At 37.9% G+C, this 22,888-nt stretch overlaps 1 protein-coding gene across 1 annotated transcript; it reads left to right on the top strand.

Annotated features, from left to right (window-relative positions):
- Window positions 1–7,950: 7,950 nt before the first annotated feature.
- On the top strand, window positions 7,951–22,151 carry LOC129274839 (sulfotransferase 1C1-like). Its single transcript, XM_064108996.1, has 4 exons — window positions 7,951–8,101; window positions 16,433–16,609; window positions 19,665–19,792; window positions 20,869–22,151. Exons 1-4 carry the CDS (start codon window positions 8,059–8,061, stop codon window positions 20,998–21,000), a joined length of 480 nt encoding a protein of 159 aa, XP_063965066.1. The 5' UTR covers window positions 7,951–8,058; the 3' UTR covers window positions 21,001–22,151.
- Window positions 22,152–22,888: the final 737 nt, after the last annotated feature.

Below are 22,888 nucleotides of genomic sequence, written 5' to 3'. Positions count from 1 at the left end.
GATTTACCACAGCAGTATAACAATACCACACAAATACCACATATTTGAATTGACATTACCACACAATGGCATCATGTCAGTGGCGTAACAGGCGGGGGGGCTGGAGGGCAAGGTGCCCCCCTGGCGGATTTCACCGGGAAAATAAAAAAAACGGGAAAAAGAAAAAAAGGGAGGGAGAAAGAAAGGGAAAGGGGGAGGAAAGGGGAAAAGGAAAAGTGAAAAGAAAACGATTTTGTTTTAGTGGAAAAGGAAAAAAAGCGGGAAAAGGCACGAAAGAAGAACATTTGACAAAGAACAAATCATTCCGAATTAGGCTTATGTGATGCAATAGCATGATGGGAAATAAATTAAAAATGACAATGGCAAACAATAGAAAGAAACTGAGGTAGAATGGAATTAGTCAAAAGCTAGATTAGAAAACAAAGAAAAGGGATCGACAATAATAAAATAATAATAACACGACCGGGCTGCCGAGGATTGACAATAAAGAGCGGGAACAATTTAAAGATGGGCTGCATACAACATTGTGCTATAAGCTTGTTAAATTTTAAGCAAATCATAATTAAGCTACCGGGCTTTGCCCCGGACCCCATCTATATAACCATATAAATTGGCGCTATATAATGCCCGCCGTTCAATCACTGGCGTACAGGCGCGGGGGAGGGGGGGGGGGGGGTCTTGGTTCCACACCCAAGAGGAAATAAAAGAAATTATAGGAGAGTATAATGAAATGAATGGAAACAATGAAATGTGTTATTTGCTGAATATAATGGAAAAAATCCATCAAATAATTAGAATTTAATTTCAATAGGCAATTTTTTTCCAGCTCGCTTTGCACGCTGGCGACTTTTAACAAAATTTAATTAAATTCAATTCACTTTATTGACATCCATTAAAAAGGTACAATATACAATATCATATGAACAATAAAAACAATACATAAACAAATCAATATAATGACAAATAAAAAGAGTAGAACCAACATGCAGTGGATGTAGAATGTAAATTTTCCCTCATTGCTATCTTTTGCCTCCTCAAATATATTTGGTTCATTACGCAACTGGGTTGAATAAATGTGTTGTGTGAAAACTATATTCTGTATATACCCGCGATTTGATTAAAATAGGTTTAAATGGCTCTGATATCAAGAAGTTCCAGGGGCCCCGTCCCGGATCCCAACCGCACAGCACTGCCGTATATGAGTATGGAAGGGTTGGGCCATTGGCCCCCAAAAGTTCTACAAACGAGAACAAAAAAAGGAGAAATGAAAGGCAAAGGCAAAGTGTAGGATATTTTATTTACTGAATATGATTTTCAAAATATCTCAAAGTTAGATTCTCATGAAAATTTGATTTTTTTTTCTCGCTCGCTTCGCTCGCTCAGGACTTGTATATAGCAGCTTTTTGGCAAGTGTGTCATACTGCGCCCCTCGTTATTTTTACTCTTCACGCTTCTGCCGCAAAGATTCCTGTTCATAACATGGCGTACAGACCATAAAAAAGGGAATGGAAAGAGAGAAGAGTGAAATATATCTTGTCAAAATCTATCACAAAATTGGATTTTTGTATTAAAAATGTCAAAATTTTTGCTCGCTCGCTTCGCTCGCTCGCATAAAAAAAGACAATTTCTGCCCGATACGCAATATCTGACCCCCTCAAAATAGTCGCTTCATTCATGGACCTATCACAATAGGTCCATGCTTCATTACACCATTAAGCCTGTTCATACCATGATATGACCGGGAATTAAATGTTTGGCTCTTGCCCCCCCTGGCCACCGACCCCTGTTACGCCACTGCATCATGTGGTATTGCATTCATGAGGTAAGTTTGATTTACCGCAGAGCATAACACCACAAAAATACCACATATTTGAATTTACATTACCACACAATGGCATCGTGAGGTAAATGCATTCATGTGGTAATTTTGATTTACCACAACAGTATAACAATACCACACAAATACCACATATTTGAATTTACATTACCACACAATGGCATCGTGAGGTAAATGCATTCATGAGGTAATTTTGATTTACCACAGAAGTATTCAATACCACACAAATACCACATATTTGAATTTACATTACCACACAATGGCATCATGAGGTAACATGCATTCCTGTGGTAATTTTGATTTACCACAGAAATATAACAATACCACACAAATACCACATATTTGAATTTACATTACCACACAATGGCATCATGAGGTAACATGCATTCATGTGGTAATTTTGATTTACCACAGAAGTACCACATAGACAACAAATTACCACAGCTACCAGCTGACGTTACCACACAAGGATATGGAAAATTACCACAGATGTTCATGTGGTAACCATGTGGTAACCTACATTCATGTGGTAATTCGTGTGGTAAAGCCGGGTACCACACAGATATACCACACGACATTTTCGTAAGGGTGGAAACTAGTTCGATGGAAAGTTGTTGAACAACCGACAATGGCACAACGTTGACAAAGTTGAAAACTTGTTTGTTGGAGATTTGTTGGACGGTCGACAATGGCACAACGTTGGAAACTAGTGTGTTGGAGATTTGTTGGACAATTGACACTGGCACAACGTTGGAAACTGGTAGGTTGGAGATCAGTTGGATAGTTGATGATGACACAACGTTGGCAAGGTTGGAAACTAGTTCGATGGAAAGTTGTTGATCAACCGACAATGGCACAACGTTGACAAAGTTGAAAAGTGGTTTGATGGAGATTTGTTGGATAGTCGACGATGGCACAACGTTGGAAACTAGTGTGTTGGAGATTTGTTGGACGGTCGGCAATGGCACAATGTTGGAAAATGGTAGGTTGGAGATTAGTTGGATAGTCTACAATGACACAACGTTGACAAAGCTGGAAACAAGTTAGATGGAGAGTTGTTGAACAACGGACAATGGCACAACGTGGACAACGTTGGAAACTAGTTTATTGGAGATTTGTTGGACAGTCGATAATGGCACAACGTTGGAAACATGTTTGATTAGATAGTTACTGAACAGCCGACAATGGCACAATTAATGTTGACAATGTTGGAAACTAGTTCGATGGAGAGTTGTTGAACAACCGACAATGGCACAACGTTGACAACATTGGAAACTAGTTTATTGGAGAGTTGTTGACAGTTAACATTGACACAATGTAGGAAACTATAGTTTGGTGGATATTTGTTTGACAGTCAACATAATATCCCGGCATAATATACACAGTGTTGAGAACAGAACTGGTTCATTGGAGAATTGATATACAGACGACAACTACTCGCAAAAAATCCAATGGGGCCGGGGGGTGATCAAGTAAGTTTGCTTGTCAATCCATGTCACCCTTGTATCCTCCCAGCAATAAGGGGAAAAGAAATCGAGAGAGAAGGAAAATAATGGGAAGGGGAAGAGGAATTTAAAGGGGAAAACAAAAATAAAGACGGGATAGAATAGATCAGGCTACCGGGGGCTGAAAATGTGTCGATTAATATATAGAAAATAAAGGAGAAAAACAAGAAAACGAATTCAGTTCAAGACCAGAATTTCCAGAAATGCCCTCGTCCTTTGCAGCTGGCTAGGCCTCTCACAGTAAGTACGAGATATAGGCCAGTGGCGTACCTGGGATTTTTCACAGGGGGGGCAAAACCGTCCGCCAAAAAATTTGACAAGCCCCCCCCCCCCCCAAAAAAAAGGTCTTCAAGCTCGTCAGGGGGGCAATAAAGGTCTTCAAGCTCGTCAGGGGGCAGGAATACGTCCTTTGCATGGGTTGTGGCTCGTCAAGGGGGGGGGGGGGGGGCAGACTGCCCCATCTGCCCCCCCCCCCCCCGTAGGTACGCTAGTGATATAGGCCTACCGTCACATTTCTAGAAGAAATTGAAGAAGGAAGTACAAGCATCAAATGTGCCTATTTAAAAATACCATACTAATTACTATTCTGATGCACAGAATTAGTCGCGACGCGTCGACGTCAGACTCCTTCTGTGTAGTCTGCTTCCTTCAATTTTGAACTTGAAGAATCTGGCAGAATTTGAACTGGATAAAGACAATTCAGTTCCCGAATATCTAGTGATCTGGCACAGTACTTATAAGCTGCATATTTAGGACCTACAAACTACAGTGAAATTTTCTTTGCACTTGCAGATAGTCGGTAACTGCAACTGTTGATCCCCTCCGAAAGATCCCGGAGTCAGCTTCTGTGTGCATACAGTCCGATGCTTATATTTTCGTGTAAGTACCTAACACCCGGGGGGGGGGGGGGGCACTCAGTATATGCATAGTGGGTATGTGCCGCGGAGGGGACCCCCATTTTTACACTCAAATTTCCGTTCCAAGGCATAGCATTTTTGTCTTACTGCGAAAAAGAACAAAGAAAGCCACTCCAAAGCATAGCATTTTCTTCTTATCGAGAAAAAAAAAGAAAGAAATCCGCTCCAAAGCTTCGCATATTTTCCGTTACGCCGTTCCGGCCAGATTGATCTGCTACAATGAGCCGCAATTTTGGTGAAAAGCAGCCGCATAGCGCTGTCCGACCATCGACTCTGCTCTAGCGCACCCGGCGGCCGTGCCGCCGGGCTAGCTGCATGCACGTTCCATACTAGGGATTGCATACGCACTCACACCATGCACACGCAGGCAACCCGTTCCAAGGACCCCCGTTTTCACAAACATTGTAGTTTCCGAAGCCCGTTCCGAGGACCCTCCTTTTTACAATAAGCCCGCTCCATGGCCCCTGTTTTTTGTCTCACCCGCGGCACAAACCTACTACTTTTGTGGTCGAGTGCCCCCCCCCCCCCGGGACCTAACACCAGTCACTGCACTGCCTCCTGTAGCTCACGGACAGGGGGCGAACACAACGAACCATCCCCGTAAAATTATCTTTTACAATGAGAGCAAATCATTAGAGTTTTAATACATTTTAATGAAAAAAATATTACGCTTGGTGTTGGCGCTCAGTTCAGCAGCCCTTTCACGCTCTCAACACCAAACACCGGCCGTACTTGAAATCACCCAATGACTTGCTTCCTGGCGTTCCTGCCTTATTTATTATATTATACGCTGCCTTGAATGGACCTGGTCGGTCGTGCCTGGCCTAGCCTGGACGGAGTGTTTTCCAAATGCAGTCAAACCTGTAGGTGCTACGTGAGGCATGCTTACACTTAACGCTGAAATATCATTTAAGAGTTATGGCATGAGCGAGACTAGGCCAGGGCCATGCATATTGAGATCTCAGTTGACTTCTATCTTTATCAAAAAGAGGCGCTCTTAAGTTACAGTAAGCAGTAGCTACGTTACTCTGAGTGAGGCCAAGTTACGCGACCTCCTTTTTAGATTTTGTAAATACTGAGAGACTGCAATTACACATGTGAGTTTTTGTGATTATTACTGACGTTGCAATTGGCATTGTATACCGAGTCATCAAACAGTTGTAGACAGAAACAGAGATTGCAACTCGCAAGAAAATGTAACACATCTTAATTCTTATTACATATATGCCTATGTTTGGTATTAGTCTTGTTTGAGAAAAAGAGGATGTCAAAAATGTTTAAATGCTACAAAGGCCTCAATAATCACACGTAATTCTCTTGATTTTCTCTTAATTATGTGAAGAGACTTGTAACAGAAAGAATGAAAAGAAATGAATAGTTGTAATAATAGTAGTAATGTTTTTTGACAGAATCATGAACAGGTTACAGATGATGATGGCAGTTTTGAAAACTGTTTGATGGAAATGGCGCATCGTTGGATTTGTTTAAAATTAGACCAACAAAGAAGCAACGTTACACCAACGTTGAACCGATATTAGACAAACATTGAATCAATGTTTACGCCAACGTTGGACTAACATTGGACTAACGTTGAATCAACTTTCCATCAACATTGGACCAACATTAGACCAACGTTGGATCAACGTTACCCAACATTGGAACAACGCTGCCATACCTGCCTCATCTGGATATAATGATTATGCACTCATGAATATTCATTACATCAGTAAATGACAAAAATTTTAGGTAATATTGCTATAATAATTAAAGTATTTATGTTTATTCTAAATTTCCACCATGAAAAGTTTCAGAAAAGTATGTGGCTCCATTACCATATCATTTATAGTCGAAGCATATCATTCTAAGTGAAATTCTCAAGGTTAAATGTGTAAAATGATATTAACTGTATTCTGCCAAGTGTAGCAAAGTTGGTCTTTATATATAGGAGTCAATGACAGGATTCAGTGGATAGGTGTAGGATGATAAGAATAGGATGTAGGATTTTAGGATAGGATAAGATATGATGATAAGGATTAGAGTGCTGAGTTGCAACGGTGGACTTCACCTTGAAACCCATTAATGTTTTGTTAATTATTGCCATACGTTGGAATAATGTTGGAGCATTGTTGGAGCAACGTTGTGACAACGTTGTAACAAAGATGGAGCAATGTTGCCAGACAACGTTGGAGCATCGTTGCTGGACAGCGTTGAACCAACGTTGTAAACATAGTTGGACTGACGATGTATGCGCGTGCACTTCCATCGCTGCTACAACGTTGCCCATCAACGTTGCAGCAACGCTGTTATTGATGACTCAGCCGACATGAGACCAACGTTGGAGAATTGATGGTGGACAACGTTGAACTGACGTTGGAAATGTTGTTGGTCTGACGATGTATGGACGTGCACTTCTATCGATGATGCAACGTTGCGTGCCAACGTTGTAGCAACGTTGTATTTGACTATTTAGCCAACATTGGATCAACGTTGCCAGACAACGTTGGAACATTGTTGCTGGACAACGTTGAACTGACGTTGGAAATGTTGTTGGTCTGACGATGTATGCGCGTGCACTTCTATCGATGATGCAACGTTTGCCTGCCAACGTTGAGGCAACGTTGGGAAACAATTTCCCAACGTTGATCCAACGTTGGTTAAACGCTGTATTGTTACCTGGGCATGTACTTTATTATCAGGGTTTTGTGGTTTTCTCCTAAGTACCCATTCCCCTGGGGCAGTAATCTAAATATAACCCAGGTAGTATATTGTTTAATGTCCTCATAAAAGAAAAATGTAATAATGTAATTTGAAATAAAACTTTTCGGAAAAATGACATTTTAGCCATAATATGTAGTGGAGTACATGGAAGAGTAGTCCTTGCCTTACATCACTATGACATCACATATGTGGCAAATTTGAAGTCTCCATGAGTATAGTGATTACCAATATTTACAATTTTTAAAAATTCATAACTTTCTTGTTGTTTGTTCAATATTGTTCAAACTTTCACATATCAACTTGTCTGATTTATCTTTTTCTTATAAAAACAAGTTTTTATTTGGGTTGGATTCCCCCCTTTTTTTTTGCTTGTCAATTTTTTTTGGCGGACGATTTTGCCCCCCCCCCCCTGTGGAAAATCCTAGGTACGCTACTGGTCCAATCTATACCATGTACTGTTTAAATATTTACACAATAATTTGCAAGCATCAGTGAGTATGATTTACAAGTAATAATGTTAAAATGTGCTTCTGCATAATGAATACAGGTCTAGTCTTTGGACAGAACGTTTTCCCTTTGTGATTTTACGATGCACAAAACAAAACATTTTAGTTTCTGTCAATTCTAATATTGATAAATGCTCCTTGCCCCCTATTTTAGGTTCATCGCCGCCATATATGGACCTATTTAGATCTATCGCCCTATACTGTAAATTAAACTATCACACTCATGAAAAAAATATATAGCAGGACAATACGATGAAGATAGCTATATGGAAATCAAGTTACATATTTTGATATACATCATAATACTTTGGAAAAGAAATAAATCATATTTGTGGTCAGTCTTATTTCCGTCCAGAGTAACCTTTGACATAGATTGCCCTTTTTTGCATGTATATACAAACCCAAGTTTAGTTCGCGATAGAATGAAAACTAAATGAGCCTTGAGCAAGACTATTAGGTTTCAATTTCTAGTATTTAGCCTTTGCTCCTGAAAAACGACTTGATTATTCGACCGTACCCTTGCGAGACAGTTCAAAGTCATTTTATATTCTCTACGTAATAAGTATATCAGCTACATGCCAACTCGTTTTAAATCTTACGATCAACGAAAGGAATCAGGTCAGTTATTTATTAGTAATACCATATTAGTCTTTTGATTTGCAGTACACCATTGTCGCATTCTTATCGGTTCGTCGTCTATAGCCTGGATCAGACGTGGGATGCTATATTCGGAGTAAAATTCTGTCATGATTGGATTTAACATGTTAAAATATCGAAAATATTTCTCTTATCATGAACAACTTAGCTTGTTTTGGTCGGAGAAAGGGTCGGAGGAAACCAAGTCGAAGAAAAGGTCGGAGTAGTGTCCGTCTGGACAGAGTTAATTACTCCGACCTTCCTCCAACCAAGATACTCCTGGAAACCAGTAGTTGGTCGGAGGAAAGTCGGAGTAACTCTGTGAAAACGGGCACAACTTCCACCAACTGGGCTTCCTCCTATACGAAAGACAGCCTTTACCTTGGCCGTGATAAGAGGAATATCTTCGATATTTTAACATGTTAAATCTAATCATGATGGAATCTTAATCCATGCATAATATAATTTTTCTCCGACCTTATGCCAAGTCTGAACGGGGCTAGAGTATCATGTTATGGTACCAGTGAAGAGCATCTTCTTTATCTTCATCATCCTTTTTTCTGTTTCCTTTTCTCTCTTTTATTTTCAGGGACCGCATAATCGGGGGGGGGGGGTGAAATAGTAGGCTTCACATCTCCTTAACGTGAAAAAGACAATCTTGTGATTTTTTGCCATGGTCAGCCCCCCCCCCCCCCACTTTTGACTCATGCTTTATTTAATGCTATAAATACTGTTTTCCACGGTTCATTTGTCTGTATTAGCGTATTGTATTTCTTTGAATAACTCCTTGCATATTTCCTCCCCAAAATACTGATTTTCAGCTTTTGAAATACTGAGACGTTCTTGTTCAGGGGGGCAACTCTAATATACACGTATTATATAATTATGATTATGTTGCCTGCTGTGTTAGTTCACCGACATTGTTCCCCGCTTCATCTGTTTGTACGATTATTGATAAAGATTTAGGTTTGTCAAACTGAACTTATGGCGTAAAAGCATTAAAACGATAAAAAACAATAAATTGGTGTACTTATTGTGAATGGTATCCGCTATGTATGGGTTTAGGTTTAAACCATTAAATTTACATCGCCAATGCAAAACGTGGTAAAAAAAACCTCGTGCTTATCCCAAATGTATACCCAGTGATAACTTGAAATTCTTTGAAAGACAGAGCTATCCATGTGAAAGAGTACAACACTAGATCAGTTTGGTTTTATTTTGATGAAATATTCAATTCAATTCAATTCAATTCAAGGCTTTAATCCAGACACAGCTGCATATGCAGAGGTCCATATCAACAAATAACATACATGTAATATACATCAAAACAAACATACAAAGATAATACTGGAATAAACAAAGAACAAATAAAGTATAAACAGTCAAAAAGGAGAAAAACAAATCACACTAATAACTAGGAACAAACAATGAATACATAAAACAAGTGGTTAAGTGAATAGTACAATGGAAATATTTACATATGGCAAAATGAGTAACTTGTCTCGAAAAAGACAAAGATACAGACTAATATTAGTAGACCACTAATTACTTATGACTCTGCTAACAAATTGTCATAAAATAAAGAGAAAACAGAACCAGATGCCATGAGAACAAAACAAGAAAAGGGTAGACGTAGAATATCTACTAATATGCTTTTATTAAATTTTTTACATAAAGCGTGACCAATGATAGCGATGCTTCACATGTGCTCTCCAAATTCTTCCTGTTTTAACACTGTTATAGGTATTGTTAAGCCTGCATAGTAATACATTTGCTTAGCTTTAAGCTCATGAACCTACTAGATCATTAACATTTTGTTTGGATCAAAATAACTTGTGTTTTTTGTGCATTTGTGGATTTTGATCTTTCAATCTTCATCTTCAATATATACACTGTTCATTGAGCATGGGCCGTACAACTAGAAGTGCATGGAAAGAGTCCATGAGGGAAATCACACGGGAAATCACATCAGCAAGGTCAGCAAGGTCGCATTCCATCACTAGCTCAGTATGTATTAATGTACGTATGCATACTATGTATGAATGTATGATGTATGTATAACTATGTATATTCTCATACTCCGAAAGCTAGGGGTCGACATAATAAAGTTTCAGTTCAGTTCAGTTCAGTCGGTAGAGCGGGGGTTTCGGATTACGGTGATCCGGGTTTGAAGTGGTGCGCTAGTGCCCTTTGGTAAGGCATTTATCCTCATTGCCAGGTCCCTCGGAAAGGACCTTTAGCCATTGGTCCCCTGGTTGCTTGCTCACAGGCATTCGTGCTTTCTTAGCAGCCAGGTAAAAGACCTCGGTATAACATCACCTAGGATTGATAAGGGGGTAAAAGAGAGGAACCCAGACCACAAAACAGTAATGGTGTTTACATTAACCTTGAGGAAATCATGGATCAGCTAGACGGTGAGCAGGTGGGGGCAGGAGGTAACCATGACGACATCTAAAACTGCAGTGGAGGCAGCTCTTAAAGCTGCACTACCAACAATAGTGCAGGCTGTTCGTGATGCTTGCATGACAAGCTTAAGGGACATTATTATCAATCCCTTTCTGCTGCGCATGCAGTTTAAACAGGATGAAATGCAGCAAGAACTGAAGAAAGAAAACTTGCGATTGCTCGGCCTCTCTGAGAGTGAGGAGGAGACAGATGATGGCCTAATTGAAAAGGTATGTGGCATGGCCAAAGATGTTGGTGTGGAGATAAAGCCAGACGATATCTCAATGTGATATCTCAATGTGCTATCGACTTGGTAGGCAGCGCACAGACGGAAAACCCAGGCAAGCCATCGTCAGGTTTGTAACTAGAAGAGAGACAAACTTTTTGATGCTCGGTTCAAGCTCAAGGGAAAGGATCGCTACAAAGGACTTTTATAAATGAAGATTTGACCACCCTACGCTATTCTGTGTGCATGGCTGCAAAGTAAGCTCCACGAGTAAAAAGTGCATCAACTCGGCAAGGGACAATAATTTGCAAAATGGATGATGGTACCTTCAAAGCTATAAGAACTCCGGATGATCTCTTTGAAGTTGGACTGGATGAAATCGACTACAGAAGTTTTAAGCTCCATATTGTAAATTAAATATGCAGTTGCTGCCAGGGACACTTCAAACTATTTACTTTTGAAGTTTCTTCTTACGCATTAAGCCCAGATTTAATTGATAATGTCCTAGGAAGACATATTGCAAATTCATTTAGTATGACTCATGTTAACATTAGATCACTGCAGAACATTTTTGATGGATTATCCTTACTTTATGATAATTTGGATTCGAAGTTTGATATCATTGCTCTATCAGAGGTTTGGAATGTATCTAACAAAGCGTTACTTGGCTCAGCTGGATACAATCTTGAGGTTAAAGGTCAAGTCCACCCCAGGAAAATTCTGATTTGAATAAATAGAGAAAAATCAAACTAGTATAATGCTGAAAATTTCATCAACATCGGATGTAAAATAAGAAAGTTATGACATTTTAAATTTTCGCTTATTTTTCACAAAACAGTGATACGCACAACTAGGTGAGTCAGTCGATGATGTCCATCACTCACTATTTTTTTTTTTTTATTGTTTGAATTATACATTATTTCATTTTTTACAGATTTGACAATAAGGATCAACTTGACTGAACCATATAGTATCAAACAATGCTAATTCCACATATTCAGGTAGGAATTAATAATTGTATCACTTGATAATGAGAAGAAAATTAGAATATTTCATATTTCTGAAATTTCTGAAATTTCTGAAATTTCATACTGAAAAACTCATTCATGCCTTCGTCTCATCCCATCTAGACTATTGCAACTCCCTCTTTGCCGGCCTCCCAATTTCTTCCATCTCTCCCCTCCAGCGAATCCTCAACACTGCAGCGAGAATGGTAACCTTGAGCAAGAAACACGAACACATCACCCCTATTCTCCGATCACTTCATTGGCTTCCGGTTCACTCTCGCATAACGTTCAAAATTCTACTCATTGTATACAAAATTACCCATAATATGTCACCCAAATATCTCCAAGACCTTATTTCCCTTCGTTCTTCCTCTTCTGTCAGATCCTTACGTTCATCATATTCCAATAATTTAATTCATGGCCCTCGCACTAAGACCCGATATGGTGATCGTGCATTTTCTGTAATTGCTCCCACCCTCTGGAATAAACTCCCAATTCATATCCAAAATGCTCCCTCCGTAGAAATTTTCAAATCGTCACTTAAAGCTCACCTTTTCTCATAACTTAACTTTTTTTTTTTTTTTTTTTTTTTTTTTTTTTTTTTTTTTTGACCGATTGACTGTATACTATTATAATCTGCCAACCTGTGCGCTTTGAAACACCAGTATAAAGCGCCCTACAAATGTTATTATTATTATTATTATTATTTCATATAATAAAATACAAAAGAAATAGTGAGTGGATGATGTCATCAGTCTCCTCATTTGCATACTAGCCATGATGGGCGTATAACTATTTTGTGAAATTAAGCGAAACTTTCAAATGTCATTACTTTCTTTTTTTTCATCCGATTTTAATGAATTTTTAGTGTTATGCTTGTTGGATTTTTCTCTTTTTATTCAAATCAACTTTTTGTTGGGGTGGACCTGTCCTTTAAGTGTAGAACAGGTAATATTAGGGGAGGAGGAGTAGGAGCTTACATAAATTCATCTTTAAGATATGTTGTTCTTAATTTTGATGTGGCAAATTCAGAAAGTATTTGGCTTGAAATAAGCATCAAGACAAAAAGATTCATTATGGGCATAATTATATCGTAGACCAAACACTGATGATCAGTGAATTTGAAAATAGCTTGCTTGATGTTCTGTCAACTTTAAAGCTTGATAAGGTAAAGTGCATTTTGACTGGTGATTTTAATATTGACTTTTTAAATGATCATCAAAATATCGAACAATTCAAAACTACTTTGCAATGTTTTGGTTTAAGACAACTTATTACAACTCCCACCAGAATTACAAGACTAAAAAAGATGTGAACAAAGCATATGTCATGTTTTTAAAGTTGTTCAGTAAAATATGTGATAAGCATGCACCGATGGTGTCACAATTATCTAATCAATAGAAACACTCTGCCAAAAATCCATGGATTACTAAAGGTATATTGAAATCTATAAAGAGGAAACAAAAACTTTATTCTCAGTATATAAGATCAAATTTTGACACTCAAGTTGGAAATACATATAAAAGATACAAGAACAACCTAACCTCAATTTAAAAAAAATGCAAAACGCAAGTATTATAGTGTTCTTTTTACAGAAAATGAAAAAGATACCCGGAAAACTTGGCAGACGGTTAATGAGATATTGTGTGGTCGAAATGACTCCCCAAAAAGTACCAATGTAGACAAATTACTGGTTGATGACAACGGTATGAACAGAATGAAAGTAGATGACTATGGAATTGCTTCTGAATTTAATACAAATTTTACTGGTATAGGGTCAAGTCTGGGAAACAAAATACCTCATTAAAATGGTACTGACTGTACGACATATTTAGGACCTAAATTATGTAAATCTTTCTTTTGGACGCCAGTGACGAAAACTGAAATTGAGAAACACCTCCTAGCCCTAGATGTGAAAAAGGCATGTGGTTATGATGATATACCAAGTCGGTTAATTAGAGATGCAAGGGGGATTATTAGTGCTCCGTTATGTTATATTTTCAATTTGTCTCTCCAAGAAGGTAAATTCCTAAGTGCATTAAAAATTGCTAAAGGAACACCGATTTATAGAAAACGATCAAAGGAGTTTCCAGGAAATTATAGACCTATTTCTGTATTACCTATATTGGCAAAAATATTTGAGAAAATCGTTAATGATAGGTTGATGAGATTTCTAGAAGGTAACAATATATTGCAAAAACATCAATATGGCTTCAGGAAGAAATATAATACAAAATTATCAGATGTCAATTTATGTAATGGCATCCTGAAATCATTAGATGGAGGGAAAATAACGTAAGGAGATTTTATTGATTTTCAAAAGGCATTTGACACCATCAACCATGATATTCTAATTAAAAAATTGTCTCATTACGGAATACGCGGAATTGCGCTCCAATGGTTTGTGGATTATTTGAGCAACAGGTCTCAGTTTGTTAAATGCAAAGACGTCATGTCTCCGCACGTGAACATTTCTTGTGGTGTTCCAAAGGGATCAGTTCTTGGTCCAACTCTCTTTCTTATATATGTAAATGATTTGCCAAACTCGACATCCTTCTTTAACTTCAGGTTATTCGCAGATGACTCAAATTTGTTCCACATCTTTGAGGCTGGAGAGACTGATATCGATATGGACGAAGTAAATGTGGAGTTGAATAAGGTGCAACAATGGTGTTATTCCAACAAAGTTACAATCAATCTTAGTAAATCTAATTATGTGATAATTAAGAGCAAAAGGCGATTGGTAAATGTAACAGGTTCCCTTGATATAGCAGGGACCACACTGTTTGAGGTGAATGATGTATCTTTTGTTGGACTGCAAATTGATAAGCACCTCACGTGGGACGCGCATATAAAAATTGTAAACAGAATAATCCGCTCAAAAGTAGGTATCTTGTTCAGACTCAGGCACTTTGTGCCAAGAAGCATTTTGTTATTGTTATATAAGGCACTTATACAACCACACCTGTCGTATGGCATTGAGGTGTGGGGGAGCACCTATATGACCAATTTAAATTGTATTTTCTTGGCCCCAAAAATGGCAATGAGAGCTCTAACCTTTAACCCAAGAGATGCCCACTCTGATCTCCTGTTCAAAGCATTGGATATTTTGAATGTATATAAAATTCACTTCCTCTCCATTTCAACATTCGTCTAAGATTTATTGCATGGTAGGTTACCACACTCTCAAATTGAGTACTGTCAGATTATAGACCATAAATATGCTACAAGGAGTAAAGATGCTGATCAATTATATCTCCCAATATGCAGAACCACACAGGGCCAGTTTTCAGTTTCTTTCATGGGATCAAACATTTGGAATTATATACCAAATTATATAAAGGAAGGAGATCAAGGAACACTTTCAGAAAGGAATTATTTGCTTACCTAAATACAACCAACCCTCTAATTCAATTCTGACAAGAGAATAGAAAATATTTCAATAGAATATAAAAGTATTCTAGATAAATTTTTAATTCTAATTATATGTTTTATATAACGTGGTGATTTTTCAAACAACATTTATAGTATTATTCACTGTTCACACGTATTTCTTTTATGTAAAAATACCAAAGATTTGAAGGAATCAGTCTCGACTAGCCCTTGTGCTACCTTCTGGTTCCTTCTTAACAACAACATTCAACCATATACGTATCTTTTTGTTAGATTATCAATATTGGAAACTGTGACTGGGATTTAGGTTTATACACGCACGTCACATTTTCTGTATTCAGATTTATCGTTTGTATTCTCATGTTATCCTTTATAATGTTAGCAATTACATATGTATACTAGAATAGTTACGTTTGTGCTGTGATGTTAACACATTGTTATCGTTATTGTTGTTAAGTAAATAAATAAACTTAAACTCAAACTAAAAGAAAAAGGAAATCGCTGTTTATAGGGTGTACAAAAAATGAAAAGACATACAGATTTTTGCAACTTCGGCTTAACTCTGTGAAACATTCTCAAAATCGCCACAATTGATCGAGCTGAATCCACTCAGATGTCAAAATAATCCTCGTGATCATGTCCACATCCTGGAGAATTGATGATCAGATGACACGTGTCCATATCCCGTAGAAGGAGCGATCAGATGACACAATCGTGTCCACATCACGTTGAAGAGATGATCAGATGACAAGACCTTCGATCCCATCGTGTCCATACCCCGTAGAAGAGATAATCGGATGACCTGATCTTGGTTCATGTCATGTCTTCATCATCCTTTCGAGGAGATGATCAGATTACAAGATGTATACACGATGAGCTCTAGAATCTAGTCAATCTTCTATGGCTGTAGTCATGAAACGCTTGAATATAGAGCCATCTGTTCATCTCTTATACATGATGTTGACATGATCTGAGATCCTGTCATCTGATCACTTCTTCCAAATGATATAGAAATTATGTGATCCAAGATCTTGTCTGATCAGCTATTCTTAAAGATGTTGACATGATGAGGTCCGGCATCTTGTCGTCTAATCAGTTATTCTAAAGGATGTTGAAAAGACTAGATCTGAGATCCTGTCATCTAATCATCTAGTCCCCTGAAGGACTACATGGCTAGATCTTGATTATTATTGTGGCACCTTTAAGCTTCCATAACCCGTTATGACATTACATGCTTTGCAGGCGGCATCAGTATGAGTTCAGGATTTTCATCTAAAGTTCCCGATTGCGTGGTAAAGGATTGCTACGAGTATGAAGGCGTCATTATGCCCAACATCATGCGCAAGGATGTGATAGATCGTGTCAGGGAGTTTGAGTGTCGACCCGATGATCTCTTCATAGTAACCTATCCCAAGTCAGGTATGTTAATTGTTGTCAACAAGTTGGTGAGAAGGGGGAGGGGGCGGTGCTGTCAGGGGCTGGACCTAAAACGATTGACCAATCAAGAATTAAGGGTAGTAAGAATAGCGAAGTGTAAAGGGGAATATGATATTTTTATTCGGAATACGTCAATATTACATTTTCGTTTTAAAAATGTCGATTTTTTTTTTCTCGTTCGCTTCGTTTTAATGTAAATTTTCCCATGCGCCATGTTGTGTCTCCTCATTGTTTGGTTCATGCCGCCAATGGGTGTCGTCAGACCACTTCCTACGAGCTGTCTAGGATCCTTAAACAATCAGAATACCATACGACTGGAACGATAATGAATTTGTAACCAAAGTTGATATGGTTGTTATGATGTTCGACTGTAAATTATGGGGGGATGATAACCCAGGCCATCTCCCACCTGAAATATTGCAGGGATACACTGGCGGATCCAGGGAGGGGGGGGGGGGGGCACGTGCCCCCTTATGAGAAGCAAAATAAAATTTTGTAATGTAAAAATGCCATTAAAAAAACAGAGATGTGCCCTATTTTTTTAATTGAAGACCTTTTTTTTTGCTTCTAAAATTTTTCCTGGTACGAAATTTCCTTAATTTGTGGTTGAAAACATTTGTTTTTTTTTGCTTGTCAAAAATATGCCCCCCCCCTTTTTGGAAAATCCTGGATCCGCCCCTGTGGGGATATATCCCCCATCCCCCGTGATGACACCCTTGCACATGTTGCTGCTGTAGCTTAGAAGGCATCTCATCCGCTCTGGCATGTCTGGTAAACTCCATGAATTACAGGATCGTGTAGAGCTCCTTGCAGAGTATTTGCCGGAAAAAACCCTTATATCATGCTGAAAGGTAATCACATCTAAACCTTTTAAACAACTTTATTTGTCTTTAGAAAAATAAGCAAAGATATAAGGCCACTTACATGTATGTCATTTGTATTTGATTTTATTTGAGTGAAAAGGGGGCACTATTAGGTAGTCAGGACTTTTCGCATCCAAAACATGAACAGCGGTGACTTTAGATCTGCGGTTCGTGTGCAAAATTCTTGTTGCTACTATGGCAACAGCGACATCTCCGATTCGGGATATCTTTTTAGCAAAAGTTTATTTTCCAATTAAAACCACATATTTCATAAAAATATAGATCTGTTAACATGGATCCAGGTTTTGAAATAAATAGAATCTAGTAATCAACACTTATTCGATACAATTTCTAACAACATAAGAATAATTTGAAATTCAATCCCCCGTTGTGGGAGAAATAACACATTAATCCCATGGGGCGTATGTCCTTCACACTGTGCGCGAGATGGCTTCCTGTTTGTGTAGGAGCCGAAATAAGAGAAACAAAAATCGAGACTTATTCCAGACCAGGGCCCCGTTGTACAAAGAGATACGATTGATCCAATCAATCGCAACTATGGAAAGCCAGCAAAGTCAACATATGAAATGCATGTTTGTTTAAAAAAATTCTAGATATGAATCCATATCCATAAATTCATTGAATTCTTGACAATTTGGGATGTTCTCCTTTGATTAAAAATGACATTTTGCAAATTTCCTGTATAAAAAATTATGACACTGATGGATTTCCATAGAGTTACGATTGATCGGATCAATCGTAACTCTTTGTACAACGGGGCCCAGATATCAGCCATGTAGAACAACGCATCCGATACAGTTTAACTGTTTGTGTATTGACTTCATTGGTATAGGTACGGGTCGTATGGTCCAGTGGTTAGAGCATTGGACTCATATTCGCAAGGTTGTGAGTCCGAATCCCCACTCTGCCATTGTCTCCACTTTGATAAGAAGGCCCGAGAGTAATATCTGGCGTCTATATAAGGTCAGCCACTATGATTAAGTAATATACCAGCTTGGCGTTTACCAGCAAAACGCTGTCCTTTCGAGTTCCTACGGGAGTTACCATAACAAGAAACAGAAACAAATTGCAGCGATCCACTAATAATCCAAGTAAGATGCAATAACGATATGATAGACCATAATGATATATATCTAAGCCTTGATTAAATTTTAGTACTTGCAATGTACTCGATTTGTTTGAAGAACCACTTTCTTATCCATGCCATAAATCACTATGTATTACTTCTTAGGACATGTCTAGCCCGCTATAGTCTCGGGCTGCTGACCTGAGTGGTTGGTAAATTCATGGGTCACAGTCACCTGTACCAGCTAAAACCATGTCTCATGCGTTGATCTACAAAGCTAACATCCGTCTGAAATAAATATGGATGTTTTTTTCTTTGGCTCCTCCTACGCAATCAGCAAGCCATCTCGCAAGTGATGGACATATGCCCCGTGGGCTTTTTGCTTTACTTCCCCAAAAATGGGGGATAAGATTTGAAATTATTCTTACATTGTTATGATATCATAGCGATGTGCTGTTGATATCATATATTTGTTCAAAACCTGAATCCATCATAGACCTATATTTTGATGAAAATCTTTTTATAAATCTTGTTTTTTGGGGGGCATAGGCTCCCTGTACGAAGTGTAAGAAATGTAAGAATTTATCTACAGGCGCGCTGTTTGACTGTTGCTTCTATAGAGGCCCACCCGAGATCAACGAAGACGGCCATGCGGCTCTCGATGGTTAAAAAAAAAAAACCGTCCCAAATCGGAGATGTCGCTGTTACCATAGTACCGTCTAGAATTTTTCACACGAACCGCAGTTCTATTGTCCGCGTTGTGGTTGCGAAAAGTTGAAATATTCTCATGTCACACAATTTGCGTTGCAGGACAGTTTATTTACGACGGGACCAAAAGTCTCTTCCAAATTCAACTAGCGTCGTAGAGGTCCATTTCCGTTGTTGTGCGACAAGTGTCTAGTGTCATAAGCTACGAAAACACAGCACCAATGATTGCAAAAGTAACAACCGAATGTGTTGTAATAAAATCAATAGGTAATGAACTAACCGGAGTAGAATCATTGGTGCGAACCTCTACATAACTAATCAACACTTCATTTTTTTTTCTATGTTCAGTTTTATTTTTATTTCTTTGCCAATTGTTAAGGTACGACGTGGGTAGAGCATCTGTGTATGTTGATAGAACATGACGGAGATGCCAGTCAGCAAGAAGGCGCCCATCTTATGATGAAGGTCCCGTTTCTTGAGTTTTTGCAAGACATGCTCAACATTGCCGTAAGTATAGATCGTATGGATATGACGTCATAATCTCATAGCGCCCTCCCTCAGAGGATAGAGGAAAACGCGTAAATTGAGAGTTGTCAGAGATGCGCCAGCTGCAAACCACAATCACAGCAATGCATGCCTTCAGCCTCAATGATGGCAGTGTGATGACGTCATGAATAAAGTATATTATATATCAAAGCTCATAACGATGAAAGATGACTAAATTCATAATTTGAATACATTACAGGATAAAATAAAGGAGCGTGTCATGTACATGTTGTTAAAAAGATGGGAAACTTAATAGGATATTCATGGATAAATTCCATTTGACTAATGAGGTGATGCGCTATATACGACATGTGGGAGTTTCGGCGTGATAATGTAATGTTCATGAGGAAAAAAAAATGAGAATGTCTGAATTAGTTTTTTGAAATATCAGGTTTCTAATAATTATATTTTCAAAATATTTTTTTATATATAATACATGCCTTTCAAGCATGAGAAATAATTCTTTTTCAATATGACGCGATCTTTGTATTGTTGCGTTCTTGTATAATTCCTTTATAAAGAAATGTGTTGAAGGTGACCTTTTGCAGGAATCAATACAACATCACCTAGAGAGGAAACTAAATCTAGATTAACTATCAAGGTCAAACTGTCACAAAATTCATTCGAAGAAAAATGCTCATTTCGCTTTTTGTATTTTATAAATTGTTGGGAATGCCGTGGATTCAAATGCCAACCATGACAGGTTTCCCTTCAGCAAGAAATAGCTAACCTCGACTCAGGTGAGGAGTATTCACTAAGGGTTTTCGGTAGGATTGATACCTTGAATGGACTGAGCGTTGCCGATAAAGGGGTAGCTCGAGCTAAAGTCGGGGAAATTATAATTGACCTAAGTATTCCTTGGCAAAAAGCACTGTATAAATCCAACTATTATTTCTTGGCTAATATTGAATAAACAACCGTTATGCCTGGGCCCACGTGTAAGTAGAAACAAATTTTCCGTGAACTTTTTGGAATTAAAGATCGATATTGAGTATGACGCTATCATAATGAATATTAATTTTATTACGTCATTTCAGACATCACCAACATTTATTGATTTAGCCGAGAAGATGCCGTCTCCTAGGATACTCAAATCTCACTGTCAACCGCCATTCCTACCCCCGGGTATCCGAACTGATGATCCGAAAGCAAAGGTAAAGATAAATTAAATAAACAAAAAATATAGGGCGGGCCGTCACTCTCTCTGCCCTCCGTAGGTACCACCCGTCTTAAACTCGAATAGTTTGTAACCTTGATTACCAAGGGGTGTGTTTTCTTTCAGTTGACGCACGGAGTATCCGAGAAACTAACATTTTGGAACCGGAACGCAACATAACCGAGAATAATTAGAGGTCGTCACATAGGCCATTATGTGCTGACCGAGTGGTAATATTTTGCTTGGTAGAACGGATTCACAGCGAACAACTTCATGCAGCTTCCCTTTTCTTTGAAGTATACTCTGTTTGTGTACCTGTCTGTCTGTCTGTCTGTCTCTCTCTCTCTCTATTTATATATACTGTTACGATACTGCAACAAATAACAATGAAAATTTAATTTTAAATTTAATTTCCTTTTCTTTTATTACAGGACATAGATCAATCATACACTTAACAAACCAAAAGCAAACATCTAATATGTCTTGAAGAGTTAGATGTGCAATGCAAAGTTATGATACTCCTGTATTAAATCCAGATAAAATCCTAGTTGGTTGGCGAAGATTCCTTAAATTAAAGTTCACAATGATGACGATGATGAAATTGATGTTGAAGCACAATGAATAACAAAAGTCACTATAACGAGTTGAAATGTCTGTGAAGACGATGTTGATGATGATTAACAGTCAATTTCAGCAATCCATGGGATAAAAAGCGTTCATTAAAACAGGTTGATGATCTCGATGAGAACTGACAATTCCTCTCTCAAAGTAAACTGCAAACAGTTCATTGATGGCGTGCAAATAATTCCACAGAAGATAAATGTTGTATTCCAGTTGGAAATAAACTGCGCTCTGACATAAAGTCTGGTGTGAAACTCTGAATTATGATCTCATATGATGAAGTAACTGCCAGCTTATATATATGAATTTCCACTATTCTGGAAACTTCTAGTATTGTCTTTAAAAAGAACATTCTCCTTCCTTCTAGAGCAGTTCAATTCTAGAAGACTCTTGAATGACCTCATGAAATTAACAATGTAAAAAAATAGCTAATCCTATTGTGATTTTTTTACATTCCAGAAATAACAAAAAATACTCCGTCTCATTAAATAGGCATGCCTAACAAAGCTTTGATGAGACATTCTGGAATATTATAAATCATTATACAGTGCGTCCCACAAAAAACGAAACCGAGGTTTATCAATGATTTATCATAACTAGATCACAAATAAAATAGACAAATGACCAACCATTGCAAAGCTTAGAATCTCTTCTTTCATCTAATATTACTTACATTTGAAGAGGGGATACCAAAATGTCACTTGGCGGGCTGACTCTGGCCTTTAAAAAAAAATAACATTTTTAAAAAGTTAAATATCTGCCCTTTAATTTGATGCCTCAATTACAGAAAATGGTAAAGAAATAACAAAGTTCTGGGTATTTAAAATATGGCTTGAATTTCAATAATTTCATAAAACGAAGAGGTTTTACAGGCTAGCTTTCAGACTCACTCGACACTCCGTTTTGTTGACGATCAGCCATGCATGTAGTCTTTTGTTAACCGTGCGATAGCTTCTGTGGGAAACTGGTGAAAACACGTTTATTTAATGAAATTATGGAAATACAAGCATTGTTTCGAGGGAACAGAACATTTTATTTCTTGACCATTTTCTGTGATCAAGGTATCAAATAAAAGAGCAGATATTGATCTTTTTAGGCATGTTATTTTCTTTTTGAAATTCAGATTATCCTTTCTTCAATTTTTTTGCTCACTCATGCGTGAATGAGGAATAATCTAAATCTAAATAAATCTAAAGAGGAAATTGACTAAATAAATGAATGTAATTGCTCTTACAATTCTTATATATGACAATACACACACACATATATATATAATTATA

Source organism: Lytechinus pictus, chromosome 13 (genome assembly GCF_037042905.1).
Source record: "Lytechinus pictus isolate F3 Inbred chromosome 13, Lp3.0, whole genome shotgun sequence".
Classification (NCBI taxonomy): domain Eukaryota; kingdom Metazoa; phylum Echinodermata; class Echinoidea; order Temnopleuroida; family Toxopneustidae; genus Lytechinus; species Lytechinus pictus.
This window is presented reverse-complemented; position numbering and strand designations above follow the sequence as displayed.

Bases quoted from the DNA above. Each gene is read 5' to 3' on its own strand.
- LOC129274839 (XM_064108996.1), top strand. From the start codon at position 8,059: ATGCCAACTCGTTTTAAATCTTACGATCAACGAAAGGAATCAG. The intron at 8,102-16,432 runs GTCAGTTATTTA...CATGCTTTGCAG, and splicing joins CGATCAACGAAAGGAATCAG to GCGGCATCAGTATGAGTTCA. The intron at 16,610-19,664 runs GTATGTTAATTG...CCAATTGTTAAG, and splicing joins AGTAACCTATCCCAAGTCAG to GTACGACGTGGGTAGAGCAT.